The sequence below is a fragment of the Mustela erminea genome, chromosome 12 (genome assembly GCF_009829155.1).
Source record: "Mustela erminea isolate mMusErm1 chromosome 12, mMusErm1.Pri, whole genome shotgun sequence".
NCBI lineage: Eukaryota > Metazoa > Chordata > Mammalia > Carnivora > Mustelidae > Mustela > Mustela erminea.
Window position 1 is genome coordinate 31,078,455 of NC_045625.1, and position 26,295 is coordinate 31,104,749.

Below are 26,295 nucleotides of genomic sequence, written 5' to 3' on the forward strand. Positions count from 1 at the left end.
CTTATCGTGTTGGAAAAAAAGTAAAATGATAAAAAGAGGCAATAAAATAAAATAAAAACAGTGACCTTAAAAATCATTTTTATAATTATTTTTTGGTTTTAAATCACTTGCATTTTTTGTGTATATATTTTACTTTGTTCTTTTTAATCAGTTTTATTTTTCCAATTTTATATTATTTTAATTTCCCATGGAATCTTGGCAGTATAAAAAAGCAAAAATATAAATATAAAGGATGTACTCTTTATTTTTTAAAATAAGAGAAACCTTAAGTATGTGTAAATGGACAATGAAACATACACAAGTAGGTTTGTTAGGTAGTATACTTACATGTGTTTTTTCTATATATATACTTAAAAATGTCTTTGTGTGATTCTGAAAAATTGGCTAGAAACTGGAAGGAAAAAATGAACAAGGATGAGATGGTGAGGGTGAAGAAATGAGGATTTTAGGAATCAAAGGTAGAAAGTGTGTTAGGAGACACATTATATTCAATGGGCAAATACAGGCCAGGCTGCTAGGAAGAGAACAATCCTGTGATGCTTAAAGACAGCTTGGTTCTCTGTTATGCTCTAACATCTCTCTGCAGGGACAGCAAAAGTAAATTCTGGGTGGGATGAGGCTGTTCATTATGGGTTTAGTGAATGTGGAAAGGGACAGAGAGGTGGTTTTCAAGTCCAAAGGAGGACAGCTATTGACAGCCAAGATTCCATGGGAAATTAAGAGTTTCTTGAGATTAAGGGTTTCTTACGGTTTGTCTCCCTCCCCGGTCCCATCTTGTTTCATTTTTAACTTCCCTACCCCCTATGATCCCCTGCCCTGCTTCTCAAATACCTCATATCTGAGAGATCATATGATAATTCTCTTTCTCTGATTGACTTATTTAGCTTAGCATAATACCCTCTAGTTTCATCCATGTTGTTGCAAATGGTAGGGTTTTGTTTTTTGATGACTGCATAGTATTCCATTTTATATATACACCATATCTTCTTTATCCATTCATCTTTTGATGGACATCTAGGTTTTTTTCATAATTTAGCTATTGTGGACATTGCTGCTATAAACAATTGGGTGCACATGCCCCTTTGGATCCCTGCATTTGTATGTTTAGGGTAAATACCCAGTAGTGCAATTATTGGGTTGTAGGGTAGCTCTATTTTCAACTTTTTGAGGAACCTCCATACTGTTTTCCAGAGTGACTGCACCAGCTTGCATTCCCACCAACAGTGTAGGAGGGTAACCCTTTTTCCACATCCTTGCCAAAATCTGTCGTTTCCTGACTTGTTAACTTTAGCCATTCTGACTGGTGTGAGGTGGTGTCTCATTGTGGTTTTGATTTGTATATCCCTGATGCCAAGTGATGTTAAGCACATTTTCATGTGTCTGGATGTCTTCTTTGCAGAAATGTCTGTTGATGTCTTCTGAAGAAATCCTCATTTCTTGATTGGATCATTTGTTCTTTGGGCATCAGGGAAGTACAAATCAGAGGGTCTTGTTTTTTTTATCCATTCTGACCACCCCCCCCCATGTCTTTTGATTGGGGCATTTAGCTCATTTACATTCAGGGTAACTACTGAAAGATATGAATTTAGTGCCATTGCATTGCCTGTAAGGTGACTATTACTGTATATTGTCTCTGTTCCTTTCTGGTCTGTTACTTTCAGGCTCTCTCCTTGCTTAGAAGACGCCTTTCAATATTTCCTGAAGGGCGTTTGCAAATTCTTTTAATTTTAGTTTTTATTTGTCCTGGAAGCTTTTTATCTCTCTTTCTATTTTCAATGACAGCCTAGCTGGATATAGTATTCTTGGCTGCATATTTTTTTTCGTTTAGTGCTCTGAATATATCATGCCAGTCCTTTCCAGCCTACCAGGATAGGTCTATCCTTTGTGGATAGGTCTGTTGGCAATCTAATATTTCTACTGCTGTAGGTTACAGACCTCCTGTCCTGAGCTGCTTTCAGGATTTTCTCTTTGTCTCTGAGACTTTTAAGTTTTACTATAAGATGATGGGGAATGGGCCTATTTTTATTGATTTTGAGGGAGATTCTCTGTGCCTGCTGGATTTTGATGCTTGTTCCCTTCACCAAATTAAGGAAATTCTCTGCTATAATGTGCTCCAATATACCTTCTGCCCCCCCCCCCCATTTCTTCTTCTGGGCTCCCAATTATTCTAAAAATTTTCTTTCTTATGATATCACTCATCTCTTGAATTCTCCCCTTGTGATCCAGTAGTTGTTTATCTCTCTTTTTCTCAGCTTCTTTATTCTCCATCATTTGGTCTTCTATATCACTAATTCTCTTTTCTGCTTCATTTATCCTAGCAGTAAGAGCCTCCATTTTTTGAGTACATCTCATTAATAACTTTTTAAATTTCAACTTGGTTAGATTTTAGTTCTTTTATTTATCCAGAAAGGGATTCTCCTGTATTTTCCATGCTTTTATCGAGCCCAGCTAGCACCTTGATGATCATCATTCTGAACTCTAGTTCTGACATATTACCAATGTCTGTATTGATTAGGTCCCTAGCCATTGGTACTGCCTCTTGTTCTTTTTTTTTTTTTTTGAGGTGAGTTTTTCCACCTTGTCATTTTATCCAGATAAGAACAGATGAATGAGAAAACAAAATACTAAAAGGGTAGCAACAACCCCAGAAAAACATATACTAACCAAATCAGAAGAGGCCTGAAAACAATTTTATATATTATATATATATATATATTACATATATATATATATATATATATATGAATAGAACAGAGTCACACATTTGATTTTGGATGTATTTTGGTCTGTTAGAAGAAACTTCCTCCCAAAATTTTAAAGAAAGAAAATCTTATGTATATACAAAAATAAGGGTAAACATGACAAAGAGATGGAATAAGTCTATAAAGATGAAAATTTAAAAATATTCTAAAAAAGGAATTGATAAGATAAGAAGTCAGCTGAAAAAAGAAAAAAAAAGAGGAAAGAGTATGATCAGGCTAGAGACTAGAACAAAGCCATATGCTAGATTTAGCGTATATTTTGATCTATTACAAGAAACTTTATACCAAAATTCAAAGAAAGAAAAACCTAAATGTATACAAAAAATAAGGTTAAATACAATGAAGGGGTAGAATATGACTATAATAATAAAAAATTTAAAAGATTTTTTAAAAGGCATTGATAAGATAAAATAGTTAAAAATGTTAAAATAGGAAAGAGGAAAAATAAAAAAAATAGGATAAGAAAAATAAATTAAAAAAATTAACTTTGAAAGACTAAAGAATCATGGGGGGATAGCCATGAATTCTATGGGCTATATTCCTGTAGGTCTAAAGTTTTGCAGTTTTCATTGATTGGTGAACTTGGTCTGGCCGGATGTTCTTGTTGATATTCTGGGGAGGGACCTGTTGCCCTGATTCTCAAATGTCTTTGACCGAGGTGGAATTGCTCCACCCTTGTCAGGGGCTGGGCTGTAATGTGCTCGGGTTTACCCTCGGGAGCTTTTGTTCCCTGAACATTTCCGTAGAGCTTTGGAGGACAGGAATGAAAATGGTGGCCTCCCAATCTCCAGCCCATAGGGGCCGAGAGTTCAGGACCCGTTCCTCTGTGTACCCTCAGAGAAAAGCAGTCAATCCCTCCCGTCTCCTTGGTCTCCAGCTGCACTCTGTGCTCACCCGGCCTGTGACCGAGCATTTCTATCTCTGGTCCATGGTCCCGTTTGGAGTCCCCAAACCTAGCAGATTCCTGATGCACACTCCTGTGCTGCTTCTCCTGGAGGAGGAAGGAGGGGGTCTCTCCGGATCTGCCGCTTGTGGGGTCCCTGCTCAAAGAGCAGTGGTTGAACTGTGTCTGGGATCACAGTTTAAGGTAACCCCAAGCTGAGAGCTCACTCCTCGGCTCTGTCTTTGCAGCCAGCCTCCCTGCTATGATACCTGGCAGCTCTGCCACACTCAGACACCCCTAGTCTTTCTGTGACCTGGCAGGTTCTGAGACCATACTGTCTCCATGACAGCTCTGCCCCCTTCTTAGCCTCTGGAGCAATGTCCCTCAATGGAGCAGCCTTATAAAAGTTCTGATTTTATGCTCTGCTGCTCCACCGCTTGCTGGGAGGCAGCCCCTCCCCCCCATGGTCTATCTTCCTGTGTATTGCCTCAGATTCACTTCTCTGCATGTCTTACCTTCCAGAAAGTGGTCACTTTTCTGTTCCTAGAATTGCTGCTCTTCTTCCCTTTGACCTCCTCTTGAGTTTGTAGGGGTTCAGAATGGTTTGATAACTATCTAGTTGAAATCCAGGGACCTGATGATATTAGGTCTCCCACTCCTCCACCATCTTGCTCCTCCCCCTTGGTGATTATTTTTTAATGGCTACAGAATTTCAGTTGTGTGAGATGAAAAGAGCTCTGGCCATTGGTTAAACAACAGTGGGGATGTACTTAACATCACTAAACTGTGCATCCGATTAAAAAAAAGGTAACAATTAGCTTCCTTTGCTGTCTTTGTGCACTGAAATAGGAAACTTTAACTACAGACATCTGCCCCTTATTTAGTCCTGAATTTCCCACCTCCCTCCTTGTTCAAACCAGACTTCTGCCTCTGGAGTGCACTTTTGCTAAGCACCTGTATTTAAATCCATATGCAAGATGGAGCTCCACCATATCTCTCATTCTTTTCTTACTAATCACACTGTATATAGTTCAGGAAATGAAGGCACTGCTGAGAAGCAAGAAGGGTTTGGCCCCTAGACTGAACATAGCACTTAGATGCCACAGAAAATTCTTTGTGTATGAACTGATGAACTAAGTAGAGCTCCACATTTCTTTTTTGCACGTGTCAGCGCACACACAAGTAATACATTTGCCCTAATCCTGAATATATGATGTTTGGGGCAGAGTTGAAGGAAAGTTGCATTTGCATTGCCCACAAAGAGGGCTTTCTAGGCAATGTAGGATAATGGTGTCAGCAAAAAGGCAAAGGCAAAGAGTACTGATCAATCGTGGAGAACTCGAATCCTGATTCTTGTAAAATCTTGATATAGGAATGAATCCTTCATACCCTTAAAGAATATTTTAGGCTCTATTAAATATATATATTTCATATTCATATATGTATGTATATACACACAAACACACACATATATATATATATGAAAGAAAATAGCTTCAAACACTCTGCATGTTTGTATCTCCTAGAGCACACAGCAGTGCTTTGTCCACAGGAAGTAGTCAATACACGGTTATTGAATTTAGAATGTCCTTCTTCCCAATCAGTGAGTTTTAATATATTTCCAATCCAGAATGCCTATTAATTTTTCAGCATTAGTAAGCCTTTAAAAAAATCCATTTGTGGATGTGTTTAAGAGCTCACAGCAAATACCATTTTATACATGATGAAGAGAATACTGTTAAATGAAGCATGCTTATTCAACACACCGGTAGCCACTGATAAAATGTAATTTAATTTAATCATTTAAATTTACATTGTTAATGTACAAGAGCATTTCTTTCAAACCACAGGTTAACACACACTAAGGAGCAATGCTGTTAGAAGAGCAGAGAAACTCTGGAAAACTCTGCTGTCTGAAATGAAAGCAAGGCACTCTCCATTAACAGCTGGTGGATTCCTGATTTCTGCCCATAGAAGGCATATTCACACTGAGAGAGCTCTCCCACAAGGGAAGAATCACCTGCTTTAATTCTTGCTGTCCTCTTCTGAGCTAGTTTGGTCATTCACTCTGTATGTATAAACTTGTGTGTCAACGTTAAGACAAAAGAAGAGAGGTGAATTGATGGATTATGTGGGAGGCTCTCATAGTTCTTACAACTATGGAAGACAGAAGAACACTGGCTATAACCTTTATTTTCAACACTAGTGTCTGGACCTATAACTAAAAACCTTCATTCCTGCCAACCAATCACGGCTAAAAAGTCTTTTCCTTTAATCTGATGGGTTTAAAAATGAAAAGTAACAGCGTTTCTCCAGGGCTGTGATTTTTCTGTTTGTTTTCTTTTATGGACATGACAGAAAACAAGGAATAACTTTCCAATACTAATGGTGCACAAAAGGGTTATGTATGCACAGCATTTCTAATTTATTCAAATTCAATTTGAATTTGGTCCAAAGCTACCTTGTACAAAATGTTAGCTTTCCTGATATTTAATAATGTTTATTATGTTTGTATATAAGCTCAAAAAAAATTAATGCAAAAGAACTACTTATGGTTATCAGGTAAAATGTAAATATTAGTGATTATTTTTAAAAGCCTGTTTTCCTATAGATGCAATAAGTTGAGTAAAAAACACTATGGAAAGGAGAATTAGGTCCCAGTCTTGGTTCTGGTACTAGCCTGTTGGACCTTGGGCAATTTTTACTTTCTCTGGGTCCCAGTTTTCTCCTCTATGAGTTTTGAAGGGGTGGGGGAGCAGTTGACAAGTCTAATGTCCCAAGAGCCTAACATTGCAGACCCTATCACCTGGATATAAAAATAATAATCTTCCATAAAAGCACACACAAACATAATACATAATCAAATATCAGAATGACTCTTGGGGGGAAAAAACATATATGCTTTGCTATCTGGGTTATCCTTTGCAGCAATTCGGCAATTCATTTGGCATTTGTTTGATTGTATAATTTAATGACAATATAAACAGCATAGTTTTGTTATTTTTTTCTTGAAAAAGACTAAAGCAAAAATGATTTAAAGCTAACAGAAACTACTGTGACATCAGTTTCACATTCATAGTTTGTTTCTTAGCAAAATGGCCAAAGATATTTTGACTTGATACAGAATATATAATATAAAGACTTTTAGACCTAAAAATCTTCAAACGTTATTCGAATTTAGCAAAACATAAGCAAAATTTTCATATCAAAGTGCTAAACAGTACTGCCTTAAAAGTCACTGCAAATGAATCATAAAATAACTGCATGGGAAGTAACATTTATTGTACAAATGGTTAATAAAAAGACACATTATAAATATATATATATGTAACCTGCTATATTTATATATATATTTGTTTATTTAATTTCTAATTGGTGTATCCAAGTCACTGTGAACACCCCATTTAAGTACTCTGTAACTCAGCTTCCAGGAGCTGGTGGTCTTGCAGTAAATACAGGCAAAGCTATTACAATAGAACGTGCATACAAATGTTTATACAAATAAGGACACTATGCAACAAATTATCTCATAGTAATATGGCATCGACAGTATAAACATACAAAAGGGAGTACGAACACGGAATGTTGAAACGCAGCCCACTAATCCTGTCTAGTAGTCACATTCATACTATTATTTTTTAAAATAAGACTCGCTTGCTCTCCAAAATTGTCTTTGTAACCAACAACAGAAATTAAATTATATAGATTTTAAAAATCTTGTTACCTCTGGTGTTTACCCTGTATGATCAGTTCCTACTTCTTTGCATGTTCTTATTTAGGGATCAAACGCTTGAGACTCACTGAAAGCTCCTGGGGCTTGTGAATGAACGTGTCGGTCAGCTGCTATTAACTGAAGCAAGTTTAGGGAACTCTGTCTGGATTGACAGAACACAGCTGAGATGGCTGTATGCATTCTATTTTGTGATCTGAGCCCCTTGCAGGACAGCTGGACAAAGATCTGGATCCATTTAGAATGACCCAAAGTCTTGGATGGACTGTACCTCAGAAGGGTTCTACAGATGGAAAAAGCCTCGCTAGGAAAATTAATATGTGTCCTTTGCCAACACGACTGCCTCCTTTTTTTATCTCCATACGAAATAAAGGAGAGTTAATAAACACGACTCAGCAAGACAGCACTTTAAAAATTGCACTTGTATATGGAAACGAACAGCCGTTATCATTTTGCTATGTCTGATTTCTAGGTAATCGTCATCTTTCACCTTTTGTTAAAATAAAATAAAGGAAGAGAGAAATTAAGAAGAGAGAATTTCTGCCTCATTTGCATCACATATATACCCTTGATACAGGAAGTGTATTCTAAAGATCAACGTCAAGATACCTCCTACCCTGGCGAACAACCCTTGGCTGTTCTTGTTTTTAAATACAAAGCAACTATAATTGTATTCCCCAGAAAGTTTTAAAACAGTTGTATTATCCTTTTTTTTTTTTTTTTTCCTGCTGGGATAGCATCGTCCAAAAGTGCTTTGTTAGCAATTTCTTAGAAAACCCTCATGAACTATACCCTCCCCTCCCACAACCAACCCCAAAGCCTAAATATAAAACACAACCCCAACACAATACTCTGCAAGTTTTCTGGCTTTAGGTTGTAAGGAAAAGTGCCAGAAAGAAAAAAAAAAAGTCTTTTCTACAGGAGCTGCTTCTCCTCTTAAGGAAGGACAGAAAACGGTAGGTGTCCAGACCCATTCCTCTGCTGCTTAGCAAGAAGATGCTGGCCACTGAGGTGGCTCCCCTCTCTGGCTGCTCCTGTTCAGAAAGGCAGGGTGTCCAGGAAGAGCTTGTCGATGATGGACGGTGGAGACACCAAGTCTTCCAGCTTCAGGTAGAAGATGCGCTGGAGGCCCAGGGTGCAGAGCTTGCGCAGTTCCACCAGCGCGCCCAGGACCTTGGGCTCGCTGGGCTCCAAGGCCTGTCCCTTACTCTGGTGGTCTTTCAAGCTGCTTGTGATCTTGTTGCATAGCTCCTCCACTCTCTTTGGTTCTTTTAACCCATGTCGTTCTGCAGAGGGAGAGAAAAGGACAAGTTGAGGAGGTGGTGACATCTTAAGAGACTTTGTTGTTTTCTGTTTTTGCTCTTTTCTTTTCTTAAAAGTAGGCTACACACCCAATATGGGGCTTGAACTCATGACCCTGAGATCAAGAGTCAGATGCTCTACCGACTGAGCCAACCAGGCAACTCAATTTTTTTTTTTTAGATTTTATTTATTTATTTGAGAAAGAGAGAAAGGGAGGGATAAAGCATGAGTGGGGGTGGGGAGGGGCAGTGAGAGAGAGAGAAAGAGAGAAGTAGACTCCCTGCTGAGCAGGGAGCCCTATGTGGGGCTCGATCCCAGGACCCTGAGATCATGACTTGAGCCGAAGGCAGATACTCAGCTGACTGAGCCAGCCAGGTGCCCCAGGCATCCCCATCTTAAGAAGCTCTGAATCTTGAATAGAAGCCCATGTCTTCTTCCACCAGTTGGGATGGCATTTTACAATCCAAGTGCCTCCCTCTTAGAGGTCACTCATAGCTTTTGGTATCAAACGGCACGGCACCAGGCTTTGAATCCCAGTCTTGCCACTTCCTCACTGTGTTCCCCTGAGTTAGCCTCTTAATTTCTGAGCCCCAATTTCCTTATAAAATGAAGATAATAATTGTTCTTAATTTTCTCGCAGTTTCTGGGAGTACCAGCTTAGGGGAAGCACACCGCTCCTGGCACACAGTCACACTGAATGAGTGACAGAGAGGTAATTACTTTGCATACATCGTCCTACAAAAGCCTGGTCAGGAAGCAACTCTTTATCAGAGTGATAGAGAAACACATCCAGGCAAACGAATTAATGTTCCCATCTTAACGGGTGGAGGGGGAGGGGTCCTGTTAGTTCCATTTGCTAATGCAAAGGCTGCCCCATGAGATCCAGCACAAAGCACATTTCTTGTGTTTTCATGCTAACCAGCACTGAGAGGAATCCGGCTTTTCTTTTCCTTGTTTGTGGCCCCCCTTGAAACAGCTATTGACCTACGCCTGGCGTCCTGTACAAAATACACGTCTTCCTGCTGTGGAGATGGAAAAGTCAACGAGAAGGGAAGAGGCCCAGAAAGAGGCGCTGCAGGCATTTTACAATGTAGCAAGACATGAACACCTGTATCTCGTGTTTTATAAAACAATACATAAAAGGATCCCCATGTTAAATATTATAATCTCCTATTTTATTTTAAGTGATTTTCTCAAAGTCCCAAAGATTTTGTCCTCCTACCCCAGAGTGATTTTGCATCTCTAATCAGAAAGGACTTACTCGCATCCAGTACCAATCACTTTGCTCTCCCTCAGCAATTAGATACCAAAGTCTCTTTCCTGAGAGAAGGGCTTGGCCCTACTTATCTCAGTCAGGATTTTTTTATCTCTAAGTATATTTACATGTAAAACAATAACTCTTCCAAAGGGAAATCAAGCAATGGTGTCTCATTTTTCTCAGTTATTTTTTTCAGTTGGGTATATATATTTTAATTTTTTAAAAATTCCAGTATAATTAACATATCGCTTTATATTCGTTTCAGGCGTACAAAAGTGTTCAGCAATTCATCAATCCTACATGTTACTCAATGCTCATCAAGATAAGTATTCTCCTAAACCTCAGTTGGGGAAATTTTTGTTAGGGAAGTTATTTCCTTAAAACAGAAACAAAAAAATAGTCAATTAGTAAAACGAAGCAAGATCCAGGCATTTCTTCTCTTGCCCTAAATCAAAGCAGGCCGAGGGACCCGGAGATCTACACTGTTCCCCAGGCTGGCTTGTTGTGTATGAGCTGGGTGAGTCCCTCCTTCTTTAGGGCTTGTTTTAAAAGAAGGAGGTCAGACTTAACGACCCCTAAGGTCCCTTCTGGCTCTGATGTGTCATATTTACATTAAATTACAACCATGAAAACTGCCAGCATCTCAGTTGGATTATAACCTGCAGGCGTCTCATCTCCGTGCACCACAATATAGAGCAAAGGGCACTGGACTTGCAGCCAGACAGAGCTGGGCTTCAGGTCTGGTTCTGTTACTTACTAGCCATGTGACCTCATTTCTTTGAGGCTCAATGTCCTTCTAGCAAAATGGGAATTACAAGGAGGTAGACATACAAGTCTTTATTGTATTCTTCATTTCCTTCTGTGTGTCTCTTTTTTTAAGATTTTATTTTATTTTATTTTTTAAGAGAAAGAAAGAGTGAGCACGTGCATATGTACGTGGGTGTGTGAGAGCAGGGGAAGGGAGCTTGGTGGGGGTTGCAGAGGGGAGAGAGAGAGAATATTGAGCAGGCTCTATGCCCAGCACGGAGTCTGACATGAGGCTCAATCTCACAACTTTGAGATCACAACCTGGGCTGAAATCAAGAGATGGACACTTAATGGGCTAAGCCACCCAGGCACCCCAAGATTTTATTTTTTAAGTCATCCGTAGACCCAATGTAGGGCTCAAATTCACAACCCTGAGATCAAGAGTTGCATGTTCTATGGACTGAGCCAGCCAGGGCCCACCTTTTCTGTGTGTCCTAAATATTGCACAATAAATTGAAAGAAAAATATGATTATAATAAAATCTACTTCCATGGATTATTGTCAGGCTTAATTAAGATGATGTTACCTGAAGACCTTCTGCCAGCTGCAGTGTGGTACACACGTGGTACGGTCAGCACCCACAATGGTGCCTGCCGCCTGGCAAATGGTTGGCAACCGTGGGGTCAGTCAAAAGGCAGTAAAGTTCCCTACTTCCCAAGCTTTGCAGGGCACAATTCTGCTTTTCCCAGGAAACTGTGAGCTAATCAGCCCAGGTGCAAACCCGTCCTCTCCGTTTATCTTTACTGCATACATAGCCCCTTTGTTTAGTCTCAAAAGATGTACCCAGGACTGACCTTCAAGAGAAATTCTGCCTGCAACGGTGTTCTTCTTAAAGTTTTCCCCACCGCCCCCACCCCGCCCCTGGCCCCACCACAGCAAAAAAGCAGACTGCAAGTTTGGCAGTAACTTTAAGAGCTGTAAAATGTTCATAGCCTCTGACCAAGTCATGCCGTTCTTGGGAATTTATCTGAAGGAAAAATTCAGCAGAAGACCCAAACTGTATGCATGAACACATTTGGGGGTAGCAGTATCTGTTAAAAAAAAAAAAAAAAACTGGGAAAAAGTTAAGGGGTAGAAGAATAGGGATACTGCTAAATGGCATATGCACATAATGGAAGATTCTGTAAACAGCAGAAAGGACACATGGGAAGGCTGTGAAGCGACATGGAAAACTATAAAGTATCCCATTAAAGAAAGAACAGAATATAAAATGGTATCTAAGATGTGATGACACCTATGCAAATTGTATTTCTGCATATAGAGAAGGGTGAAAGGAAACAAAAGTGAGACTATTTCTGAGCTTCTCATTTAGCTCTTTTCCTTTCTTTTAAAATTTCCAAGTTAGCAGTGTTTGTCTATTAAACTGCTAGCCTAGAATGATCTGGGATTTGGTCTCTCTCCCAGCTGTAACATGATCAAACAGTCATCTTGCTGATAGTAAATTCTATTAATACCAAGCTATATCGAATTAGGTTCACAACCCAGGGAGAGATGCTTTTCCCAGAATAAAACACCAATCCATTGATTTCAACTTTGCCTTCCTTCCAGTGCCCCATGTCTTGCGTTATATTCAAGATCCCATATTTGTCTTCAGGCAAAGAAATGGAGCACAGTGCTGACTGGATTTGGGGAGGGGGTTGATTATGGAACCTAATAACTAGACTTTCTCACGGCCAAACTCACAGAAGGTGCCTCAGAGTTCTCCCTGCTCTCCAACCAGTTGTGACTGCTCAATAACTATGGCAACCATTATTTATTCAGCGAATTCAAGTGGAGATCGATACCTCCCTGCCAGCTGGATCAACCCTAGGCCTGGAATTCCTTGAGGAATTCAGAGACACTCCTGTTAGAAGCCGAAGGCACCTTCTTTGTTGCTTTGAACAGCTACTGGATTTGTGGTTTCTTTACTTTTTCAAAAGGGCTGAGATAAAATTCAGTCTCCATGCAAACTACTGCCAGCAGCCAGCAAGATTTCCAAGTCACCAGAGAGTCCCTGAGTGGCAGGGACCTTCCTAGTAATCTGCAATTCCTGAAAACCCCAATCACTGATGTTTTTGTGTAAGGGACCTCCTTTCTCTTTGGTGCCTGCTAAATATGGCTGCAGTGCTGACAGACAGAGACTTCAACAAACCTGGGGAAATCAGACATTTGGATTTCCCCCTTCCTAGAGAATCACACACAGATTTTACTGTAAAATCTTCGTCCACCATTAAACAAAAACACAAGCTCTTTGGCATTTCTTGCTCTTTGACCTACATCACACTACATCATACTATAAATATTTTTGCATTTTAACTCAGCTCTCTCTATCCAAAACTTAAAGACTCATCTTATAGAAACGGCTAAGTAATGGATTTATGTGTCACAATCATAGTACATATGAGCTGGAAAGGATTTGAGTCATTTAGTTCACACTCCCACCCAAGACAAAAATCCCTGTGGAGATGTCACAAAGTGCCCAGCACCAGCTAGTGCTTAGGGGGCACCTGGGTGGCTCAGTTGGTTAAGCAACTGCCTTGGGCTCAGCTCATGATCCCGGAATCCGGGGATCGAGTCCAGCATCAGGCTCCCAGCTCCACGGGGAGTCTGCTTCTCCCTCTGACCTTCTCCCTTCTCATGTTCTCTCTCACTGTCTCTCTCTCTTAAATTAAAAAAAAAAAGTCTTAAAAAAAATTAACCATGTACTTGGTAGCACTTTATGTTCTGCTCTTTTACTTAGATTATTTTATCACACCCTCTCAACATCCTTGTGAATTGGACAGGACAAAGATGATCTTTATTTAATAGATAAGAAGGCTCAGGCTCAGAGAGTTAAGTGACTTGCCCATAGTCAAATTTAGCTAATGGCTAATTTCTTTTGCTCCAAGTCCAGACATGTTTCTTTTATACCAGGATGCCTTGAACCTATGAGAATGTTTTTCATCATGAGATGAATTCAGCCCCTATAACCCCTATAGCCCCTTCCTACTTTCTGTGTACCTAATTATATAAGTGATTAATTACTTCTTTGAACAAATATGTACTGAGTGCCTATTCTGTACCTAGCATTGTTATAGTCATAGTCATTGGGGGTAGAGCAGTGAACAAAACAGACAGATAACAGATCCTATCCCTGCCCTGTGTGGTGTTAGTATCTCAAGAAACTGTTGGATTCCTATGCAGTTTTAGCTATAAGGGCAGAGAGGGGTGGGAGGAGAAGAGAGGAGGGAGGGAGGGGGAGAGGGAAGGAATAGAAGAGAGAAAAGAGGGAGAGAGAGGGAGAGATCGAGGGAAATAATAGAGCTATTAATGCCCATGCTCATGGTTTCCCCTTTTTCCCTAGTTAAGATCTACTTATCCTGTAGATTGCAAATCAAATATTTCTTCAAGGGGACCTTCCTTTTTGCTCTAGTTTAGATCATGTTCTCCTACAGTGTTCTAATTTTTTTTCCCTCTGAAGGATATAACAGGGCGAAATCAGATATCGCCCTGTAATAAAATTATTAGCAAGTATTCTCAATGTCTAAAAACTCAACTGTCTAAAAACTCAACTGTCTGACTCTCGTCCGCCTCCTCCATTAAGTGTAAGCTCCATGGGGGTATGGGCTGTGTTTGCCCACCGTTATACAGGCAGCACTACTATGTACATACATACTACAAAGGAGACACCAATAACTATCTGTTCAATGAATATATATATGGAGGAACAATGACCTGTAAAACACGATGAACTGATACCAAACATGTGGGTTGCTCAGAATAAATAGACAAGTTGGGAGTTAATGAGCAGGGCACAATGGTAAAGAACTTCACAAACTCTAAAACCTACCACATTGGAAGCTTTGGAGCCAGATTTCCCAGAGGGAGAACCTGGCTCTGCCACTTATGAGCCTGGCTACTTTGGGTTTGTTTCCAAATTTGTAAAATAGGGCTGATAAGGATAGCTCCCCCGTGAGTTGTAGTGAGACTTAAATGAATTAACACATATGAAGTGTCTGGGACAATGGCAGCATAGAGTTAAGAACTTAAAAATTATTAGCAAGTATCCTCTATGTCTAAGAACTCAACTCATTAACATCCTCTTCAAATCAGCTACTTCTCTGAGTTTACCTATGAAGGATTTCGCGGACCTCCCCACTGCTCTCATAACCATGTCTAATGACTCCTCCCCACTGACCATCATAGTTAGTTAATCCATCGCAAAAACTCTGATTATCATCTCTGTGATGTGCCTTGCATTTAGCTCCTCCTCTCAATCTCACTGCCTCTGGGCTAGGACTTCTGTAACTATGACCTACATTGTTTCCAACCAGCTCCTGGCTGGTCCCTCTGCTGCCCATCTCTGCTGTAATCCATCCCAGGTCCTCCCAAATCTACTTACTAAACGACATTAAACCAAAGAGCACATGTAAAGCCCTTGGCACACTGCCTGGCACTGGGTATTTTAAAATGGTGGTTATTATTAATTTCCTAGAATCCTAATTACCAATAGCTTTCATTGCCCCTTGCTACTCAAGTGTGGTCCCTACAGTAGCCACATCAACATCACCTGGCAGCTTGCTAGAAATGCAGAATCCTAGACCCTGTCCTGAACCAGCCTCATCAGAATGTGCAGGTTAACAAGATGCTTAGGGAGTTCATGCCCACAAACACTGGGGAAGCCTGGTCCCAGTGAGATGCCTGAGCCTGTCTGTACCCAGCGTTCGTCCAGTCTCCATAAATCTAACTCCTCAAAGCCACTTGTCCCAGTATCAAATAGTTCTGTTACAAAGTTTTTCTTTATGTTTTATGTTTATGATTTTACAGTTCCCAGTTCTGTCTCTTGGGCACATACAAGAAACTAATTCTCTTCCTTCTGGCAAGCAGCAGGGAATGAGGACAGGGTAATGGTAGCCATCAGAAGACCCAATAATGACGTGCAATTCCTTCGCTTTCTGAGCAGGTCTCAGGGTACAGGCCAACTCAGAGACAACTGTCATCCAGTTCCAGCCAAAAAGGAGCGCTAACACCAACCAACAAACAGGACCGTCCTGCTCCGCTCTGAGCTCCACTTCTTTCTTGGGGAAGTCATCTCACTGCTACTTCTCACTGTATACATAACATCCTTTACTGGAGGGCAGTCCCCAGAGACACCGAGCCCGTGCTCATGAGGAAGCCACAAGCTGGTCAGCAGTCTATGCTTAGGCTATAATACTGCTTTCCAGTCTGTCTGTCTTTGGGTTATTAGAGTATATGTCTGTCTCCCCAAGGAAACCACAAACTCTTTGAGGATGAGGGATTGTGTGTTTGGTGCATAGCAGATGCTCAATAAATATTACTGAATTAATCTGAATTGAAATATGGTAGTCCTCAGGAATTCAGACTATTTTCTAATAACAAAGTGGTAGGTTAAAAATAATTAATTTTCCTAATATGGGACGCTTTCTGCAATTTACAATGAACCCATTCATTTGACCAATGTTTGCTATGTGCCAGACACTTAAATATCAAGGTAATTATAAAGATGAATAAGACTCTCCCTGTCCTTCAAGAAACCCACAGTCTAGTTACAGAAGAAGAGACACAAATAAATTACTTAATATAATGTGTATGTGCAATTGTAGGGATACAGGAAATTGTTATGGATTCTCAGGAGAATAGCCAGCTCTTCCCAGAGGTAAGAAAATAGAATTTAACATAATAATAATAAAGATTGGTCTAATATTTTTTCTCTTCGAAGTACACATTAGCTCATTTAATCTTTATAGGAAACCTACGAGTAGAAGCAAGTATGCCTGTGAAAAATAAGAAAACTGAGATTCAGAGAGTATAAAGAAAAAAGAGAGAGAGAAAGAGGGAGTGTGTGTAAGAAACTAGCCCAAGACTGCATAGCTAGGAATTAGCAGCGAAGACTTGAACTCAGATCTCCAATTTCTAAATTCCAAGACAATCCCCACCCTTTTTTAAAAAAATGATATTGCCAAAGTTTTACACTTCATTTTCTTTGCAATGCCTCTGATGGCTATACATGATATAAAAACAGGGTAACCAGGTAACCATGTAGAATGAGCGGGGTAGAGGGTATGGCAAGATCAGCCACCTGCCTGGTCCTTCTATCACTGTTCATTGCTTTCTGTCCCTGCTTCAACCTCTCTTCCTGCTCTCCAATCTTAGAATTCATGTTCTAATAAGACCAAGAAAAAGACTCTAGGCATAAGAGAAAGGAGTTCTGTTCTCACTTGACAGAAGATCGGAGCGGGCAAAGAAAGCCATGGAGAACATTCTTTTAGTGTAATGATGCCAAATGACATTTGGGCACTCAAGATTCCCTCCCCACCATCTGGTCTAAAATGGCCTTTCCGATCTTGTTTCCCTTTTTACTGCATAGGAAAGACATTTTACTCGGATGCTAGATTGTCATAAGATAAATACCATATTGAATCAATCTTTTCCCTGAAAATCCTTTAAATTCCCCCAAAGTGCGGCTTTCACCACCAGAAGCAGAGACCCCAGGACCCATTGTGGACATGATGTCTTCTGTCTCATGCTCACCGCAGGATCGACACTCTTCAAGTACGATAGCCTGCACTCTTTTGGTTCTTCTTTCTTTCTTTCTTTTTTTTTTAAGATTTTATTTATTTATTTGACAGAGAGAGATCACAAGTAGACAGAGAGGCAGGCAGAGAGAGAGAGAAGCAGACTCCCTGCTGAGCAGAGAGCCCGATGTGGGACTCGATCCCAGGACCCTGGGATCATGACCTGAGCCGAAGGCAGCAGCTTAATCCACTGAGCCACCCAGGCGCCCCTGGTTCTTCTTTCTAACCAGATTAGATGTGGGTTTGGGTTTCAACACAGGTGTAACGCAACACCGCTTACTTGTTTCTCCCCAAAGGTGCTGAAGCCTTTGTGATGCTATTTTCTTGATCTGGAATGTCCTTCCTCTGCATCTTCCCGTGGCTACATCCTACCTCCTTGGGAAGCCATACATGACCAGTGCCTCCACCTTTCTCTGCCCAAAAAAAGTGAACAGTAATCCGGACTTCCCCTGCACCAAATCTATTGCTTTTAAGGACCTGGACACTAACTGTCGCACATTAAGTTCATTGCATCCCTAATCACACATGACTTTCTAGAAGGTTCTACCCTTTCTAATAGTAGAATTGATGCATGGCTTATCTTTGCATCCTGAGAGACTGACACCAGCCCTGGCATATGGTAGGCCCTCAATATTTAGTTAATGAATGGATACTTATAAAATGGTAATTCCACACTAACTTGCTGTTTGGGGGGGGTCTTCTTATGTATGAAACATAATGAACCGTTGCCAGACTTCATCTCACCAGGATCCCATCAGAAGCAAAGCATTTCTGTTGCTCCCATGTAAGGGATGGGGAACGGGTGAAAGAAAACAGTTAGGGCAGATAAACTGGGGACTTAAAAAACATTTGATAACCACAACTGTGAGGCATGGGAGTGATCTGAAACAAACCATTTCCTGCCCCACCTCACCACCAAGTTTTTCACAAGGAGGCCTAGAGACAGGTGGAAGAGGCAGATAAAAAGAAGTAGAAAACAAAAGCCACGTGTGTGCTAACTTTTAATACTGCCTAGGTTCTTAATAATTTCCCTGGAAAAGAGATTGGCTAAACTTCTAACAGCCTGTTTCCTTTTCATGATTCTTCCCTGTGGTTTAGGAGCAGATAATTTGGGGATGAGTTTTCTGATGCCAGGAGCCCAGCTGATCAGAGCCCCACCATCACCTGGGACCATCAGCGGAGCTTATTCCAAAGTCAGGATTTCCTGGGAGGCCATAGTCAATTGGAAACGAAGATCTGGAACAACGCACACTGATGCTTTCCGGACGTCCCCTTTCCTGCCCTTTCCTGATGCTTTCATACGTTTCAAACCCCCTCCCAACCAGCAAATCACAAAGCACTGCAATGTGTGGAAAAGAGAGAAGAGGAGCTTATTTTTCCTGTGGGCATTTCCCACAGCACCTAGGATAGCTCTGCACAGGCTGCCAAGATCAAGGGCAGGGACCAGGACTACCCCGTGAAGGACGGGTCCCCCCATGCCTGAGTGCCAGGCAAGTGCAGCTTCATTTCTTCAATACTTGTGTCCTCCTTGGAGCCTCTCAAGCAGCCGAGGAGATGTTCACCAAACGTAATGCCTCCTAAAGCCACCACCAGCTTCCTCATGGCACCGAGTTCGATTTTGGACTCCCTAGGGTTTTCAAGGGGAAGGGGTAGGCATAGGCCAACCTTGAGGGGATCCCTGTCACCGTCATTCCAGGATGGAATACAGGTGGAATGAGCTCCTAGTCCGAATCCAGTCTGGCTACATCACAAACCTTTTTCCCGAAATCCTTACTGCTATCTCCTAGAACAGGTGCTGTTATCCCCATTTTACAGATTGCAGTCTGGAGAAACGAAATGCATTACTGAATAGCACATGCTTATTGAATACAGGGCCCCAGATTACAGCGTGGGGGTGCCGGATTCCATAGTCCATGCTGCTTCTGCTATACCAAGCTCCCTGAGCAAACCTCCCCACAGAGGGCAGTGGGCCGGGAAGCTGTAACCGTAGGGCACACAGCAGGCTGGAGGCAGAGACGGGACCCACAGCACCATCTCCTAATTTCTTCCCTGTGTTCTCTGCTCTGAGCTGCCCAGTATCTCCAGGAGGGGACAGTCTGGCACTCACGTGTCCCAGGCTCATCGGCATCTATTAATTTCTACTTAATGAGGAAAACAAATACACAAAGATGTAAACCTCAGTAGCTCTCCTCTAACCCCACAGCTCCTATACCCGGACTGGCCCTTTCCCTCTTGCTGGTGCTCAAAACCAGCTGTCGGGGTAGCTCTGTCTAAAATGCAAGCCTGGCTCTGACGCTCCCCAGGTCAACACTTTCCATGGATCCCCACTACTCCCTGAATGACCTCGGACCTCCTCACTGATGTACAAAAGGCTCTTCGTGCCTCGCCCCACACTTTCCTGCCAGGCCCGGCTCCCTTTCCAGCACTCTATCTTTTTTGCTCATTTCCTTCTTAAAACTTATGACAAATTAGAGAAATTTAATGGGTTTAGCAAATTTTTATGTATCCCCAGAATTCTCAGTCCTTCCATTTTAGCCTGGAGATACCCTGTGCTTTTATCAAGGACCATTCACGTTTGTAACATGTTACCTCTTTAGAGAAGCACACCACCTTTGATGACTCGGCACTTTGTACCCATGCCCACAGCCTGCCCTGGCACAGCACCCTGTCTCCCATGCATTCGTGTGCACATTCTAGCTCCTCCAGCGATGCGTGCCATCATCTCTGAAAACCCACCGACGTGAGCAGAGGGCCGAGATCAGTGAACACTTGTTGACTCACTCGCTGGACTCAACACTGATTTCCATAGGGATGTGGCAACGTGTTGGTTTTAGTTGCCGCAAGCCAAGGCTGGTTCTAAGTGGCAGTCATTTCCCCAATTTTCTGGTTGTGTGTGTGTGACCGCCAACGCCGGAATCCACCATTAACGTAGGGAAGGAGAGGAAGGGGGACACAGTCACCTCGGTGAGCAGGGTGGCACTTACCTGTGATCATGCTCAGTGCTGACAGGCATGCTAAGGCTTGGATATCAAGGTTCAGGCTCTGCAAACTTAAGGAAAAGTCTTTAATGGAGTCGAGCCACTCCCCAAATCCACGAAGGCACTGAAGTCGATGCAGGACAAGTCCATTGCAGAACACAAACTTATCTTCAGCAGTGTTTGACCTACAAGACAAAGTTGTGGGGGTGGGTGGGAGATGGAGACACATCAAACATGCGCTCAGTCGGTCCAACATCAGAACACAAAGGCACCTAAACAGCCATGAGGCAGCATTCAGAAGCCCCCGGCATGGTGCTGTGCAACCTTCCCAGATATTCTCGATGGACAAGACTGTACTCCTGGGATCAACCTCCACTGCCACTTGTCTGCGTGAACTTTCTGGGTGAAGGGCAGCCCTGGGTAGCAGGCGGTGGAGCCCCTGCTTTGTTATTACTCGAATCAGGTGCTGTCCCCCGAGGGATGGGACAGGGAGGAGAAGGCACTCGGGGAGGATCGACGTGAAGCCCCAGGCGCCGCCTCTCTCTGTAGTGAACGTGAGGCTGTTCCCTTCAGGGCTCCTTGGCCAGGACTTCTCCCTTTTATTCTTAAATGTCAAAAACTGATAAGACCTGAGCCTAGACACTACAATTCCACTGTGCAGACTCTAAGAACACCAAGTCCTTGCAATTGCCAGAAGTCAATCCCAGAAATTAAAAGTGACCCAAAGTCCCAAGTAATTGTTGTTGGAAGTCTCCTTCTGTCTTTTTAACAGTGGGGCTGCGGAGGGCTGTTTCTAAATTGGTCTGATAGTTTATATTATGCCCATCACTATGCTCTGGAACACCTAGACGTCACCACTTAGCCATGGACCTGGGGGCAGGCCTTTCATCTCTCCCTTTCCTTATCTATAAAAAAGGAAATTCTGATTACTACCTCCTGCCATTGTTGTGAGAACTCAATAAGGTATTTGAAAGCCCATGCACAGGGCCTGGTACCGAAGAGGAGCTCAATGAGTATTAGGTGTAATAAATTCTGACTTCTCTATGGTCCTTACTTGAATCTTACTTTTCCTTTAATTTTCCAGTCTCTTGCTACATATTTCTCTTTCAGCCTATTACATTAACAAGTTAATATCTCTTGATTTGGGCTTCTTGGATGAGTAGCTTTATTCATTCATTCCCTTAGCAATTATGTCCTTAGCCCCAGGTATATGCCATTCCTGGAGCCAGGCACTGGAAAAAATTTGGTGAATAGTACATACATGGCACCTGCGGGCAAGCAACTTATCCCTTACTTAATCCGTTGCTGCCTGCCCAACAGAGGATGGTCCCGTTGCTGGCTTGCCTTCTGTGGACATGAGATTGGCTATCATTATGCTAATGACTGACCCTCCTAAACGGAACTCCACCTCTGTCTCTCCTGCCCCAGAGGCATGCAAAAGACAGAAGGATTCAGCCTCAGAGTTTAAAACCCGGACCTCAGGCCACTGGCATCAGAATCACTGGAGCATGAGTTAAAAATGCAGATTTCTGGACTTCTTCCAAAGTAGCTCCAAACCAGAAGAGCTGAGAATGAGGCCTGGGAATCTGTACTTTGCACAAGAGTTTCTGGTAACACTTAGATATGAAAAGCTTAGAGAGAAGCTCAGATCCCAGGTTCCAGCTTTTTCGAAAATCACCCCCTCTTTGTCTTTGGTGTCACTGAGTAGGATAGGTTGGACCAAGTCTTTTGATCCAAAAGCTATTCTCTTGGAGTAAACATGTGGGGTTGAGAAGCTGTGGGAACTCTTTAGAGCCCCATCTGGTGTACTGGAACAGCCCCTTGTTAAATAGAAACCCATGAGGTAAATGCAAAGCTCAAAACAAATTACTGCCTGCCAGGAAATGCCTTATGCACCATGAGAGAATCTTCCTAGAATCATAGAATGTTGGAACTGTCATGGGCTTCAGAGATCAACAGATCTGACCTCCTCATAGCACAAAGCAAAGTGAGTATCAGGGGAGGCCAGGGACCGGCTCAGGGTCATAGAGCAAGTCCATTTTGGAACTGAGACTAGAACCCAGGAGTCCTGGCTCCCAGGCAAGTGCTCTCACCCACAGCCTAGTTTCATTCATGCCTGACCATCTTTCCTATTTCCTTCCTGAGCAAACTTTACCGACGACTCCGTTACAAACCCAGCAGGTTTCCAACTTCTCCAAAGCAAGGGGAGAACTTAAAAATAAAATAAAATCATAGTAATTACCTGATGGAAAGTCTGAGAACAAACAGCTCCAAAAAGGCTGATTCTATAAGTAACGTCTGATCTTCTTTGGGGAGATCAGTAAATCCGGGGATCTTTTCTGCCCAGCTTCTGGACACATCGATGGAGGCTGTCAAGAGGTTGTAGAACTGTTGCACGTGCTCGGCATCCGTGCCTGCCGCAGCCTGTTCAGCCGGACAGTACTAGAAGGCAAACCGCAGAGAGCTGCATTAGCGCAGGTCCATTGGGGCGGCAGCACCATTTGCAAATTAGCTTTTCCAAGACAGTCACGGCCCAAAACCTCATTTTTAGGTCCCATGGTTGTAAAACATTTTTTTTTTTTTTTGTATTTAGTCTCATCTGATTCTCACAATGTAAACAGAGCAAATTATGTTATCTCTTTTTTTTTGTTGTTGTTGTTTTTAAGATTTTTATTTATTCATTTCACAGAGAGAGACACAGTGAGAGAGGGAACACAAGCAGGGGTAGTGTGAGCGGGAGAAGCAGGCTTCCTGCTAAGCAGGGAGCCCGATACGGAGCTCGATCCCAGGACTCTGGGATCATGGCCTGAGCCGAAGGCAGACGCTTAAGACTGAGCCACCCAGGCACCCACATTGTGTTATATATTAACAGACAAAAAGAAACCTGGTGACATCCATTAGTGCAGTGGTTTTCCATCCTGATGGAAGACTGAAATCAAGTTCTACAAAACACCTTGTCTAGCTCATCTGCATGGAGATTTGAATTTAACAGGTCTGGGTGGGGACTGGTCATCAGGAATTTCAAAGGCCCCCCAGGTGATTCCAAAGAGCTGTTAAGGAGAATCATTACCCCTGAGGTCTGTGTCCAACAGGCCTCCAGGGTCTACTGATTCCACGAAAGCATAGCTGTCTCTGGGATGCCGATTCAGTCACAGTTCTCAAAGTGTAGTCCCTGGGCCAGCAGCACCAGCAACACCTGGGAATGTGCCGGAAAGGAACATCTTGGGTCCCGACCCAGACCTATAGAAGCAGAAACTCTGAGACTAGGAGAGACTGTTTTATGGAGACCTCCAGCTGATTCTCATGCACACTGGAGTCCAGGAACCACAGAATTAACCAATAGGAGAAGAGAATGATTTTTGCTTGTTGCAGGTGGATTTCTTTAAGATAAAACAAACCAGGCCAGAGGAGGGGGGTGTCTCCTTAGCAGGGCCCAAGCAGTCATGTGCTATCAGACTCAGGACTTATGGCTACTTAAATTCATGAAAAACTAAATAAAAACCCCAGTTTCTCAGTTGCGTTGGCCGTATTTCTAGTGCTCTAAAGCCATATGTCACGTGGAATATTTTGATCACTGCAGAATATTCTACAGGACGGCACTGATCTAAAGGATCCCAGGAGAAGAAAGGTACAAGTAGGAATACAGTCCTTGTCCAGCTTTTGGATATCCTGGTAGACTCAAGGTTTTGTTTGAGTCACTGGAGGAAGATGTCTTTGCTGCTCTGGGCAGGAAGATTGATAGAGCAAGATAGTAATCAAGGGTCAAACAACAACAGAAGCACAACAGATCCGCAGAAATACTCATGGAAGTACACACATCATTTTCTTCGCCCTCACGCAGCCTTATGTATGTTTGTGTCCTTTGTCTTAGTTCCTGCGGGGTATGGATTTTAATCCGTATTTTACAGGTGAGAAAAATGAGGCTCAGGGGCACTCAGGGAGGTGAAGACTTTCCCAAGGTACACAACCAATAGTGGTCCAGCCAAGACTTAAACATGGCACCATGACTCCCCCTTCTACACTCCCTGGCTGTTAATATGTCCGATGTTCCTAGCTGGTAGCCTGTGGGATAGTTTTAAATAGCGTTTTTGCTTTGCTCTAATCGGAGGTGTCTGCGTGTGTATTTGGTCCCATGTTTTGTCAACAGCACAGTGACCGCACATAACTGACCCCCAATAAGTTGTTGAATATTGCTCAGTGAAAAAACAGTCTGGGAAGTGCTTCAGTTTGTCACAATGCCCTAACCTGGCTGCCGGAGGAACAGCCAAGAAGTGCCAGGAGCTGACTAAGAAACACTTAGGAGGAAATGAGGTACTTGCCTTAACTGGGTCTCTCTCTCTTTTTCCCCTTTGTGCTTCCCCAAGAGGCATCATGAAATACCAAAAGACACCATCAGACAAGGGGCCCAGATGCTTTAATCCTAGATTTGTCTAGGCCCCTAATTTGTGAAAGAATATAGCTCTGCCTGTAGTTACCTGGGATAAATTACTTCACTTTTCTGAGCCTCGGTTTTCTCCTCTGTAAAGTGGGGATTAGAGCAGAACCCCCATTAGAAAGCTGATAGTACTACATGTGAAACTCCCGCGTGCTATCTGGAGTAGAGAAAAGAATTTTGGACCAGGCAGTAGGTCATGGGGTCCTCCTCCAGGCTCCAGCATTGACTTGCTCTGCAGCCCTAGCCAAGTTACTTAACTTCTCTGGAGAAGGAAGTGACCGGGCTACTTGATTTTTAAGATATCTTCTGGCTCTCTGCATTCAGCTGTCTTTCTGCTATTGATTTCTAGTTTAGTTACATTGCGGTTGGATGGCACACGTCGTCTGTTTTCATTCTTTTAAATTTGTTAGGGTGCATTTTTATGGCCCAGACTATCAACTATCCTGGCGAATGTTCCATGTGATGGCTCTTGAATTTGATGATTCTACATGTTGTTAATCATACCAGCTATGGTGTTACTGCCTAGAATCTGGCACTGATTTAGCATTATTTTGTCTTAAAATAGTGTGTTAAATGGAGAGGAAAAAGACCAAAGGTTGTAAACTTGTCCCTGGGAATAGGACCTAATAGCGAACTCCTGCACTGACCTCCCTGAAACCATGGCTCACAACTCAGTAATCTCTCTGCTCAGAATCCTCTGGAGTGCTTAGCTTCCATCCAGCAGGCCTCATCCCTGCTGGGCTCACATTTCATGCGTCCTGCACACAGGGAGGTGCAGACCCTGCCTACTATGTTTGTGCAATTGTCTCCAATGGAGTTCAGCAAGGAGAAAAGCCAGCAGGCCTGGCACGCCGGACTCCAGCCAGACCCTCTGAGTTTCACCTGCAGTGATTCTGGCCCACGGTCTGGAATTTGGGGGACAAACTGGATTCAGCCTGAGCCACCAGTAACTTGGGGTTGACTGGTGGGTCAGCACCCAATGCTAGAGGAAAAAACAAACCAAAGGTCCCCTTTGTTGAACGTAAGATTTAAAGGAACAGAACAAAACATTTTGGATCCTTTCTTACCTGGCCTAGAAGTTTTTTATAAAACCTTGCCAAGGAAGACTGGAATTTGCAGGTGGAAGAATCTGATCCCCATTCTCAGCTTCTGGGCTCCCTACATCACTCTGTTTCTGGGCTAGGCAATTTTGGGGTTCACCAGAGAAAATCTAGAAATGCTCATTTATTGATCATTCCCATCGAATTTAGGTCAAATAGAGAAAGACTTTAAAAAACATAAATCTTTTTTCCTGTTTAGGTTTTTTATTTCAGCCTGTGTGAATAATCGATCCATCTAAAATTTGCTTTACCTCTGGTCAGAGACACCGTATGACATTTACTAACCATTTAGAAGAGGCTATCGCTGTCTGATGGAAGTTTCTCCGAATGACCTAGAGTGAGAATCTCAAGCTGAAGCAAGTCTCCATTCTGCATATGACCATACTAGGGCTGGGCAGGTCAGACTTCAACAACAACCCTAAAGGCCTAAAATAAATTGTTCGAATGCGAATTAAGTGAGAGCCTCCGGGAACGCCAGCCCCGGCA

The 26,295-nt window shown here is 42.4% G+C and overlaps 1 protein-coding gene and 1 non-coding gene across 5 annotated transcripts in view; both read right to left on the reverse strand.

Moving 5' to 3' along the window:
- Positions 1-7,888: 7,888 nt before the first annotated feature.
- The window catches only part of NR4A3 (nuclear receptor subfamily 4 group A member 3), a 33,754-nt gene continuing 15,347 nt past the window's right edge, over positions 7,889-26,295 (reverse strand). For all 4 annotated transcript variants that reach the window (XM_032307954.1, XM_032307953.1, XM_032307952.1 and 1 more), the window contains 3 exons: positions 22,517-22,716; positions 20,281-20,459; positions 7,889-8,661 (listed from right to left, as the gene is read on the reverse strand). In XM_032307954.1, coding sequence (XP_032163845.1) covers positions 8,414-8,661; positions 20,281-20,459; positions 22,517-22,716 — 627 coding nt within the window. In that variant the 3' untranslated portion in view covers positions 7,889-8,413. The remainder of the gene's footprint in view (positions 8,662-20,280; positions 20,460-22,516; positions 22,717-26,295) is intronic.
- Positions 8,764-8,836, reverse strand: TRNAK-CUU. The gene has a single exon. It is a non-coding gene; the product is annotated as a tRNA-Lys (tRNA).